At 44.5% G+C, this 12,919-nt stretch overlaps 1 protein-coding gene across 20 annotated transcripts in view; it reads left to right on the forward strand.

Annotated features, from left to right (window-relative positions):
• The window catches only part of RYR3 (ryanodine receptor 3), a 527,532-nt gene that overhangs the window by 186,121 nt on the left and 328,492 nt on the right, over positions 1-12,919 (forward strand). For all 20 annotated transcript variants that reach the window (XM_025189447.2, XM_075927046.1, XM_075927052.1 and 17 more), the window contains one exon: positions 591-712. In XM_025189447.2, coding sequence (XP_025045232.1) covers positions 591-712 — 122 coding nt within the window. The remainder of the gene's footprint in view (positions 1-590; positions 713-12,919) is intronic.

The following is a 12,919-nucleotide window of genomic DNA, read 5'->3' on the forward strand; positions in this document are numbered from 1 at the left end:
CATCAGGAACACAGATCAATATAGGAATAGTTACATGAATCAGGAGAGGTTTTTGGTACATGCTGATGCTTTCAGATCATCATTCACTTTGCTGGGTAGTATGTTTTTAATATGTTTGTCACTGTAACTGGTTTTTCCTGTCAATGTTTTTCCATGTAGGAGTTTTGTAGTAGACAGGTGATTCTTAAAATAATAAAATTCAGTCCTTCTTTTCCTGCAAGGCAAAACTTAGAAAGGAAGCATCTTTGTTTTTAAATTGATTTTTTTGTTATCTTTAAAAGAAAGCTTAAAGAATCTCTAAGGTTCACTAATAATCTCTCTCCCTCTTTTCTAAGTGGCCATGCTGGAGGACTGAGGAATTCATTACGCATTCTTTTTCTAGGCAAATTATCAGATTTCAGCTATTGTAAAAGTACTATCTACAATTCTAAATTAGATAGCAGATTTTAGCACTATATTGAAGCAAGAAGTGCAAAGTATTAATGTTACATTTAAAATATTGTTTCTGCCAAATGTAATTTAGTTGTTTAAATATAGACTTTTCAATTGCATATTTTCTTCTGAATATGTTTTTGTTTTACATTGCATAGGTTATATTACATCAAGAAGGACATATGGATGATGGTCTAACATTACAAAGATGTCAACATGAAGAATCCCAGGCTGCTCGAATCATTCGTAATACCACAGGTCTATTTAGCCAATTCATAAGGTATATGGCACAGCATTATCTGTAGCAGGTTTTATATAGTTTCTTTTCAAATATATTGAAATGTTTGAATGTATTTATTTTTAGGGTTATAATTAGTTTCAAGACCTATCTTTGCCAATAAGGCCTATCTCTAGAGCCAACCAAACTTAAATAATGAATCCAATACCAGCAACGGCAGGAAATTAATATTTGGCTCCAATTCCAGAGTCCCAAATTTCACTTGGCCACATGTTAACTGGTAGCATGTCCCCTTCATAGAATCATATAATCATAGAACACTAGAACTGGAAGGGACCTCAAGAGGTCATCGAGTCCAGTCCCCTGCCCCCACGGTAGGACCCAGTACAATCTAGATCATCCCTGACAGATGTCTATCTAACCTGCTCTTAAATATCTCCAGAGATGGAGATTCCACAACCTCCCTTATTCCAGCGTTTAACTATCCTGACAGAAAGTTTTTCCTAATGTCCAACCTAAACCTCCCTTGCTGCAGTTTAAGCCCATTGCTTCTTGTCCTATCCTCAGATGCCAAGCAGAACAATTTTTTTCCCTCCTCCTTGTGACACCCTTTTAGATACTTGAAAATTGCTATGATGTCCCCTTTCAGTCTTCTTTCCAAACTAAACAAGCCCAATTCTTTCAGTCTTCCTTCATAGGTCATGTTCTCTAGACCTTTAATCATTCTTGTTGCTCTTCTCTGGACCTTCTCTAATTTCTCCACATCTTTCTTGAAATGTGATGCCCACAACTGGACACGATACTCCAACTGAGGCCTAATCAGCGCAGAGTAGAGCAGAAGAATGATTTTTCATGTCTTGCTTACAACCCTCCTATTAATGGATCTCAAAATCATGTTTGCTTTTTTTGCAACAGCGTCACACTGTTGACTCATATTTAGCTTGTGGTCCACTATGACCCTTAGATCCCTTTTTGCTGTACTCCATCCTAAACAGTCGCTTGCCATTCTGTATGTGTGAGACTGGTTGTTCCTTCCTATGTGGAGTATTTTGCATTTGTCCTTATTAAACTTCATCCTGTTTACCTCAGACCATTTCTCCAATTTGTCCAGATTATTTTGAATTATGACCCTATCCTCCAAAGCAGTTGCAACCCCTCCCAGCATTGTATCATCTGCAAACTTAATAAGCGTACTCTCCATACCAGTATCTAAATCGTTGATGAAGATATTGAACAGAACCAGTTCCAAAACAGACCCCTGCGGAACCCCACTTTTTATGCCCTTTCAGCAGGATTGTGAACCATTAATAACTACTCTTTGAGAATGGTTATCCAGCCAGTTATGCTCCTTATATTAGCCCCATTTAAGTTGTGTTTGCCTAGTTTATTAGATATAAGAATATCATGCGAGACCATATCAAATGCCTTACTAAAGTCTAGGCATACCACGTCCACCACTTCTCCCTTATCCACTAGACTCATTATCCTATGCCCACATATTTACTCTGCTGACACCATTATTGGACCTAACCATGCCAGTTTACAAGATCAAGAACACATATTCCTGTACATCCAGAAATATAATTTACGCCATCATGTGCCTAAAGTGTCCGTCTGCTATGTACATTGGACAAACGTCTCAGATACTTCGCCAAAGTACTTCGCACACAAAACAGGCATAAGACTCTCTCACAGAGAGAAAGCTGTTGCCTGCCATTTCAGCCAGACTGATCATTCACTTAGGGTGTGTCTAGACTACATGCCTCCTTCGACAGAGGCATGTAGATTAGCCAGATCGGAAGAGGGAAATGAAGCCGCAATTAAAATAATCGCGGCTTCATTTAAATTTAAATGGCTGCCCCGATCTGCTGATCAGCTGTTTGTCGGCAGATCGGGGCAGTCTGGACGCGATGCGCCGACAAAGAAGCCTTTCTTCATCGGCACAGGTAAACCTGGTTTCACGAGGCTTACCTGTGCCGATGAAGAAAGGCTTCTTTGTCGGCGCGTCGCGTCCAGACTGCCCCGATCTGCCGACAAACAGCTGATCGGCAGATCGGGGCAGCCATTTAAATTTAAATGAAGCCGCGATTATTTTAATCGCGGCTTCATTTCCCTCTTCCGATCTGGCTAATCTACATGCCTCCGTCGAAGGAGGCATGTAGTCTAGACACACCCTTAATGTCCTTAAAACATGCATATTGCTTCAAAGAGACTTTAACTCCAGACTTCAACAAGAAGCTTAAGAATTATCATTCATGCTTAAATTTGACACTTTATGTATGGGTTTAAACAAAGACTCTAATTATCTCATCCATTACAAAGATAGCTTCCCCAATTATCACCCCTAATGTCATTACCTCACAGAAACTTCCCCTATTATCACCCCTATGTCAGTACCTCACAGAAACTTACCTTCCCCCCTCACCGCCACTCTGTTCTAAAATTTGATTTGTCAGTTTCACATGCATTCACTTTTTTTTGATTGTATCACTTTGGTATATATGGTTGTGCCAATTTTCTTCCACATATTGATCTGAGGAAGTAGGTGTGGCCCACGAAAGCTCATCACCTAATAAACCATCTTGTTAGTCTTTAAAGTGCTACATAGTTCTGTCTTTTGTTTCAGCTACACCAGACTAACATGGCTGCATCTGTAGCCGCTATCAGATTAGTTTCACATGATTTGTTCTTTACAAATCCGTGCTGGCTGTTACCTATCACCTTATTATTTTCCAGACATTTGCAGATGCATTCCTTAATTATTTCCTCCATTGTCTTTCCTGGCACAGAAGTTAAACTGACTGGTCTATAACTTCCTGGGTTGTTTTTATTTCCCTTTTTATAGATGGGCACTAGTCTCCTGAAATCTCTCCTGTCTTCTGTGATTTTTCAAAGATGATAACTAAAGACTCAGATACCTTCTCTATCAGCTCCTTGAGTATCCTGGGATGCATTTCATCAGGCCCTGGTGACTTGCAGACATTAACTTTTCTACGTGATTTTTAACTTGTTCTTTATTTATTTTATCTTCTAACTAGCATTCACTATGTTAGGCATTCCTTCATCATCAGACTTCTTGGTGAAGACCAAAATAAAGAAGTCATTAAGCACTTCTGCCATTTCCAAGTTTCCTGTTACTGTTTCTCCCTCCTCACTGAGCAGTGGGCCTACCATGTCCTTGGTCTTTGTCTTGCTTCTAATATATTTATAGATTGCCTTCTTGTTTCCCTTTATGTCTGTAGCTAATTTGATCTCGTTTTGTGCTTTTCCCTTTCTAATCTTGCCCCTGCATACCTCTGTTGTTTGATTATATTCATCCTTTGTAATTTGTTCTAGTTTCCACTTTTTATATGACTCATTTTTTATTTTTAGAACATGCAAAATCTCCTGGTTAAGCCAAGACGGTCTTTTGCCATACTTTCTATTTTTTGCTAGCAGAATAGCTTACTTTTGGGCCCTTAATAATGTCCCTTTGAAAAACTGCCAACTATTTCAGTTGTTTTTCCCTTTAGTCTTGCTTCCTACTAGCTCTCTGAGGTTACCAAAATCTGCCTTCCTGAAATCCATTCTCTCTATTTTACTGTTCTCCCTTCTACCATTCTTTAGAATCATGAACTCTGATTTCATGATCACTTTCACCCAAGCTGCCTTCTGCTTTCAAATTCTCAACCAGTTCCTTCCTATATGTTAAAATCAAATCTAGAACAGCTTCTTCTATAGTAGCTTTTTCATCCTTCTGAAATAAAAAGTTGTCTTCGATGCAGTCTAAGAACTTATTGGATAGTCTGTACCTAGCTGTGTTAATTTCCCAAAATATGTCTGGATAGTTGAAGTTCTCTGTGCAAGTCATATACATTTTAAAAAAAATCTAAATTTTCTCAAAAGGTATGTTTACTTTATAGGCTGTTTCCAGACTGACTCCCACTAAGAAATAGAGCCCTTAGAGAATGAATGAGTGTTAAGTAATATCTGGAAAGTCTCTCACTCTTTTGAATCAATGAGAGAATGGAATTCCAGAGATAAGGCTTCAAGGGCTCACCAGAGGCTCCCTATTGAATGCTTTTTTGCTTCCATGGCCAGTGCTATTTTGGCATCCTGCTGGACCTCTTTGTGGCTGCTCCATTACAGCTACCTCTCCAGGTGGACCGTCTGTCACAAAACTACAGCAGTCTTCTGCATCTGAACCTGGCAGCAGTGCACCTGATGGCTTGGCTGCTGCATGGTAAATGTGGAGAAGCAGGAAGGGAAACAACCTTAACAACAACAACCTTGGGATGCCAGGTTCCCCAGGATTCAAATGCTGCCTGTCCTTCAGGCTTTCAGTTCCCGTCTCTGAAGGGCATTTGTAGTGTCTGGTGCCTGAGGCAGGCAAATGTCACCGTCTAGTGCCAGCACTGCAAGCAACTAGCAGCCTGTATGCCAAGGCAAGGGAACTCCAGCTTAAACTCCTCTCTCTTGAAAACTGGTGAGGCCCGCCTCAGATCCAAAACACACAACTGCACCTCAGCAGCCCTCTCCATTGGAGGAGGTGGCTCCTGTGAGCTCTGGCACCAGGGACTCTTCCTCACAACAGCCTAGGGAGAAACCCTACTCCTCAAGTAAGTGTGACATCCCTTCAAAATATTGGGGCAAGCACCCAATATACCCCTTACACCGATCTTGACCAGGGCACCGGATAGGGAGGTATCAGAACCATCAGGCACCAACAGCTCCTGAGGGTCCAAGGACCTCACTAAGGTGTGCACTAAGGTTGTAGAGAAGCCTAAGACAAAGTTGGTGACACTTAGGTGCTAATGAAGGCAAAGGCCAAATCAGCATCTGCAGACACACCATCGGCATTGAAGAAATCCAAGTTTCACTTGGCACCATCAGCACCTATGCCACCTCCGGCACTGATGAGGCGTAAGTATGCAGTAGCAATGGCACCACAGATACTGGCTATACCACCCTCAACTCTGCCACAGGCACCGGTGACCTAGGCATTACAGCCTTTTACTACTACAGAGGAGCTCAGAGTAACTTCGGTGTTGATGACCTCACTGTTCGACACTGATGACACACCCATGTCATGCAGGTTCACATTTTCAACTCCTGCAGGCTCAGCACCACTGATCTCAAGTGATGAGGATGACGAGCCCTTGGTCAATACCCACATCCCAAGGCATTCTTCTCCAAAGCAGCCATAGCAACAGTAACAACCACGGCTGCAATGGCAACCACCTCAATGGCTGCCTCCTCCAGTGCCACTGCCAGCCAATTAACTCTATTGGGCCCCTGGGCACCCTACAGAGCCCAGCAACCACAACAGGTACAGTCTCAACCAACTCCGTCTGCACTATCAAGGGCCACTTCCCTATCCTTCCTAGACAGATCAGCTTACCAGGAGGAGGATGAGCCAGCCTCAAGCGATGAAGTTTCTTCTGTCTCTTCTCACCCGCCAATGCACATCTCATCGTCCTCCCCGATGATACTCTGATGCCCCCTCCTCCCACAGCATGAGACAATTTTAGATAATTCTATGAACTATACTAGAGGGTGACTGATGACCTTGAGGTCTCCCTAGTGAGTCTCCCCAAAACTCAACATAAACTAACAAGCATATTACATGTCTCCCCATCTGCTAAGCTGGCCCTACCAATGGACCCAGCAATTATGGATTCTGCCAAGATGATCTGGCAGATGCCAGCCACAGTCCCACTTGTTTGTAGAAGATCTGACCGCAAATATTACTTGCACCACAGGGTGCTGATTTCCTGTTTTCCCACCTGTCCTCTAATTCTTTAGTTATGGACGCAGTTAATAAAAGGGGAAAACAGAGTGCAGCCAGAAACATGTCTGATGACAATGAGTGGAAGAATCTAGACCTCATGGGTACTAAGGCACATTCCACAGTCTCTTTACAGCTTTTCATATCCAGTTATACCACAATGCTCGCAAAGCATACACACCATATTTTTGAGCAACCAGTGTTATCATCGTCGTCATTGTCAAGTCCAAGTCGATTCTCAAGTCACTACATTTCAAGTCTCAAGTTGAGTCTCGAGTCCCTAAAGTCACTTTCGAGTCAAGTCCCAAGTTGAGTCTCAAGTCTTAATTTAAAAAATGTCAAGTCACTTTTGTACAAGCCATCAATATTGGCATTTTCAGACAATTTTTTCACCAAGTCGATTTAACAAAATTAGCAAGTCTCAAATCGAGTCTCAAGTCACAAACAGTGAACCTCAGTCGAGTCTTAAGTCAAGTCACCTAGGCAACTTAAGTCAGACTCGAGTTCAAGTCGTGGGACTCAAGTCAACAATTCTGTGTGCAATTATCACATTTTGTTGACAGTTTTCCTGAGGATAAGAACGAATAGTTCAGAGCCATATAAACAAGGGCACCCTGATCTCTCGCGCAGCTTTACTAGCAGCCCTAGAAGCCTCTAGCACCGTATTCTGATCCATTGCGACAGCCATAGTGATGAGGAGATTATTATGGCTCTACCTTTCTGGATTTCTCCATGAGGTGCAGGCCATGGTCAAAGCCTCCCTTTTCAGGGCTCCAAACTGTTTGTGGACACCACCGATGCATCTTTCCATTCCCTCAAAGACTCATAGGCCACTTTAAGATTCTCGGTATCCACATCCTTGCACCAAAATGCAAACAGGGAAGATATTTTACACAAAGATACAAGCCTTTGCCTTTTACTCAGGCACAGAGACATTTTGAAAACAGGAAGAGGCAACGCCAAACCAGACAGAGGCAGACACTTGACCAGCCCTCTACCTCTCAGCCCTGAAATTCGAGGCAAACATTTTAAAGGTCAGGTTGAGAGTCTGGTAACACCTCTTCGTTTAAGACAACCACAGCCCCATCAGTTATTTCACCAGCATCTACTACCCATTTACCATCAATGGTCTTCCATCACAACCAACAAGTGGGCACTCAACATTATAAAGGGTGGATATCATATCCCCTTTTCTTCTACACCCTTCTCCCACCCACCTTCCCTGTCCCTCTTGAGGGGCCCATCTCACCAGAGCATTCTACTCCAAGAGATTGAGCACTTGCTCCATTTGGGGCTATGGAATCCATACCTCATCACTACAGGGACAAAGCATTCTATTCCCATTACTTCCTCACAACAAGGAAGTAAGGGGGTGGAGACAGATTCTCAATATTAGGAAGCTCAATCATCATATACAACCTTGACAATTCACGATGGTCACCTGTCATGGGGCTAGTGCATCCCATACCCCTTGGGGGATCAATATGGCCCAGCGACCGAGTCTCTAATGCCTCTTGTTGGGGGGAGGGGCATAAGGGTGTGGTGGGGTAGGGGGGCCCTGGCCCCCCCTCTCCACCGGGCCCCAGCCCAGGGCCCTATCAATGATGAGTGGTCCCCACCACTGGCTCGGCGGGGAGTCCTCCCCAAAATGTGCCAAGCCCTCTGGGGCAGCTCCTGCTTTCCACCCTGAGCTACTTCCTACCCCGTCCCCCTGACTGGTGTAGACCCCACCTGTGCATGCTACGGTAGTGGTGTTGGCAGACCAAACTGGTCCGGCGGCTAGTGCAGCAGCAGCGTCTGGTAAGGCGGCGACAGTTGGTGCAGTGGCAGCTGGTGCGGTGACGGTGGTTAAGTTGCCTGCAAGCCGCTTTGGGTGTGATGGCTGATGTTGGCGCGGTGGTTGTGGCTGTAGCTCTGACTGGGGTGGCTCTTCGGGCTCTACCAGCCAGGGCGGCTGCTCTTGTGCTGCAGCAGGAGCTCCTTTCCCTTCGGAGGTCAGTCCCAACTGAGCTGCTTCTCTGGCCTTTAAACCAGGCCTGCAGTTGGAGCATGCCCAGCAAGTCTGTGGGGGAGGGGCCTTCTCAGCCCATCAGGCCTGGTTCACCTCCCCTCAGCCAGTGCAGGACTGGGGGCACCCCATTACATCATTCTATCCACTATAATCCCTGCCTTATCGCAGACCGTCACCACCCCCGTCATGGTATTCCATAAGCATAAAGTGTTTCTTCGTCCTCATCCAACATTTCTACCAAAGGTTCCCACCCCATTTCACTGTGATGAACCCATAATCTTACCTGTCTTTTTTCCAAAGCAACATGCCATGCTAAAAAGGTTACGTGGCACATGCTTGATGTATGCAAAGTGATTGCTTTTTATCTGAACAGGATGAAGAAAATCCGCATGTCATCTAGACTACTTGTTTCTACTACAGAGAGATCCCTGGGTATGCCAATTTCCTTCCAGATACTAGCCAGGTGGATAGTGGACTGCATGGGGCTGGCCTACTCCATCTTCGGCCGAGATCCTCCATTGCAACTACGTGTGCACTCTCTGATGGCCACGGCGACTTTTACAGCCTCCCTGAATAACATACCTCCCATGGACATCTGCATATCTGCTACATAGAATCATAGAATCATAGAACTGGAAGAGACCTCAGAAGGTCATCAAGTCAAGCCCCCTGCTCTAGGCAGGACCAATTCCAACTAAATCAACCCGGCCAGGGCTTTGTCAAGCTGAGATTTAAACACCTCTAGGGATGGAGACTCCACTACTTCCCTAGGTAACCCATTCCAGTGCTTCACCACCCTTCTAGTGAAATAGTTTTTCCTAATATCCAACCTGGACCTCTCCCACCACAACTTGAGAACATTGCTCCTTGTTCTGCCATCTGTCACTACTGAGAACAGCCTCTCTCCATCCTCTTTGGAACCGCCCTTCAGGAAGTTGAAGGCTGCTATCAAATCCCCCCTCACTCTTCGCTTCTGCAGACTAAACAGACCCAAGTCCCTCAGCCTCTCCTCATAAGTCATATGCTCCAGCCCCCTAATCATTTTGGTTGCCCTCCGCTGGACCCTCTCCAATGTGTCCACATCCTTTTTGTTGTGGGGGGGGGGGCCCAAAACTGGACACAATACTCCAGATGCAGCCTCACCAAAGCTGAATAAAGGGGAATAATGACATCTCTGGATCTGCTGGCAATGCTGCTCTTAATGCAACCTAATATGCCATTAGCCTTCTTGGCTACAAAGGCACACTGTTGACTCATATCTAGCTTCTCATCCACTGTAACCCCCAGGTCCTTTTCTGCAGAACTACTACTTAACCGGTTGGTCTCCAGCTTGTAACTATGCGTGGGATTCTTCCGTCCCAAGTGCAGGACTCTACACTTGTCCTTGTTGAACCACATCAGATTTCTTGTGGCCCAATCCTCCAATTTGTCTAAGTCATTCTGTACCCTATCTCCGTCCATAAGTGTATCTACCTCTCCCCCCAGCTTAGTGTCATCCGCAAACTTGCTGAGGGTGCAATCCATCCCCTCATCCAGATCATTAATAAAGATATTGAACAAAACCGGTCCTAGAACCGAACCTTGGGGCACTCCCCTAGAAACTGACCACCATCCTGACATCGAGCCATTGATCACTACCCGCTGGGCCCGGCCTTCTAGCCATCTTTCTATCCATCTTACCGTCCATTTATCCAATCCACAATCCCTTAACTTGCTGGCAAGAATATTGTGGGAGACCGTATCAAAAGCCTTGCTAAAGTCAAGGTATAACATCCACTGACTTCCCCATGTCCACTGAGCCAGTTACCTCATCATAGAAGCTAATCAGATTGGTCAGGCACAACTTGCCCTTTGTGAATCCATGCTTACTATTCCTAATCACTTTCCTCTCATCCAAGTGCCTCAATATGGATTCCTTAAGGATCTCATCCATGATTTTTCCAGGAACTGAGGTAAGACTGACCTGCCTATAGTTCCCTGGATTGTCCTTCTTCCTTTTTTTGAAGATGGGCACTACATTTGCCTTTTTCCAGTCATCTGGGATTTCTCCTGATCTCCACGACTTTTCAAAGATAATAGCCAAAGGCTCCATAATGACATTTGCCAACTCCCTCAGTACCCTCGGATGCACTAAGTCCGGACCCATGGATTTATGTACGTTTAGCTTTTCTAAATAGTTCCTAGCCTGTTCTTTACCCACCATGGGCTGTCCATCTTCATCCCATCTTGCGTCACTTGGCGCAGAAGTCCAGGAGCCGACCTTGTCCGTGAATACAGAGGCAAAGAAAGCATTGAGTACTTCAGCTTTCCCCACATCATCTGTCACTAGGTTACCTCCTTCATCCATTAGGGGCCGCACACCCTCTCTGATCACCTTCTTCTTGTTAACATGCCTGTAGAAACCTTTCTTGTTATCCTTCACATCCTTAGCCAGTCGCAATTCCATTTGAGCTTTCGCCTTCCTGATAACCCCCCGGCATTCTTGAGCTATACCTTTAAACTCCTCCCTGGTCATTTGTCCAAGTTTCCACTCTTTGTAAGCTTCCTTTTTGTGCTTAAGTTCACCAAGGATTTCCCCTGTAAGCCAGTCCGGTCTCCTACCATGTTTGCCTCTCTTGCTACGTGTCAGGATGGTTTCTTTCTGTGCTTTCAATAAGGCTTCTTTAAAATACTGCCAGCTGTCCTGGACTCCTTTCCCCTTCATGTTAACATCCCAGGGGATTCTGCCCATCAGTCTCTGAGGGAGTCAAAATCTGCTTTTTTGAAGTCCAAGGTGTGTATTTTACTACTCTCTTTTCTTCCTTTGGTCAGGATTCTGAAATCTACCATCTCATGATCACTGCTTCCCAGGTTGTCACCCACCTCCACTTCCCCTATTAGTTCCTCCCTGTTTGTGAGCAGAAGGTCAAGCTGCGCACAGTCCCTGATTGGATCCTTCAGCACTTGTGTCAAGAAGTTATCCCAAACATTCTCCAAAAACTTCCTGGATTGCCTGTGTACTGCTGTATAGGTTTTCCAGCAGATGTCAGGGTGATTAAAGTCCCCCACGAGAACCAGGGCCTGTGATCTGGAAGCTTCGCTCAGTTTGGCCAAATAAAGCCTCATCTACCTCATCCACCTGATTCGGTGGCCTGTAGCAAACACCAACCACAACATCAATGCTGTTGTTTGCTCCTTTAAACTTAACCCATAGACTCTCAACAGGTTTTTCTCCCTCTTTAACTGGTTTGATCCTCTGCTCATAAGTTCACTAGTCATTACACCCTTGATACTTAACTGTCCCAGGGCACTCAGTTTGGCACACCATTCTAGCTTCTCTTCATGATACCAGCTGAAGCACCCATCTCTGATCACAGGTACTTCTCTCTGATCACCAAAGGTGGAGCACCCACAGGGATACTCCTAGAAGAAGAAGAGAGGGTTACTTCTGAAATAATCAAGGTTCTTTCAGATGACTGTCCCTTTGGGATGCTCCACCATCTTCTCTTCCTCCCCTCTGCTTCATACCTAGTTGTTTTCTTCAGAGAAAGAACTGAGGGAATGATTGGCTGCGCATGCATAGTAGTGGTACCATGTGTGCAGCCTACCAGAGGGCACTGCTACCAAGAATCTCTGACTGTGTGCAGTGGTGCACCAGACACCTAAGGTGGAGCACTCACAGGGAAACCATCTTGAAGCACCTCCGTTACACAAGATAAGTAACTCACTCTTCCTTCAAGTGTCTCCTTCATTCATTTCATTCTGGATATCTTAAATATGTGTTGATAATTTTGTTTGTTTCAGAGAGAAGTATATGTAGTCATTTAACCAAGGGGAAATGGGGGGGGGGGGTGAGTACATCAGGCTGATCCTGATTTTAGCTGTGAATTGAGGAATGAACACGGATACACATTCATCCCCAAACTGTCCAACTAACAGAACTAGTATATAGCTAACAAAGTAATAATGTTAATATCACCTCTATCACACTGTCAAGATGCTTTTGCTACCCACCAGCTTCCTTTTATTTTAGGATTGAGTCTCATCTCTGTTTCCAGGGTAAGACAACTACCCTCTTGGTACATGAGCCATTGCTATCATTTGATTATCTCTGAGAGGAAAAATGAAGCCACTAAAGTGTTGCCCCCATCTAACTTTGTTGTGACTGTAGGAAGGTCTACAAAACTTTGTGGCATCAGTGGTTGATGACAATTTTAAGAAAGTTAGCTTGAACGTTTGACTTCTGTCCATTGATAGAAGGAGAGCACCAGCTGAGGAGATTAAGTATTGTCCATGCACCATAACTACATGGAAAACCTATGTGAAAGCAGTCAAGGAAACTGGAGACTTCCACATAAGACCAGAATGTTCCTATTACAACCTTCTCCTTAACTTTCTTCCTGAAGGGTGGTTTAAAAACAGAGCTGTATTTGGCCTAATTGCTGTGCCACACGTGTGAAAGTAGTATATGTTTTCTTTCCCAAAGAGAAAT

The sequence above is a fragment of the Pelodiscus sinensis genome, chromosome 4 (assembly GCF_049634645.1).
Source record: "Pelodiscus sinensis isolate JC-2024 chromosome 4, ASM4963464v1, whole genome shotgun sequence".
NCBI classification, from domain to species: Eukaryota; Metazoa; Chordata; order Testudines; family Trionychidae; genus Pelodiscus; species Pelodiscus sinensis.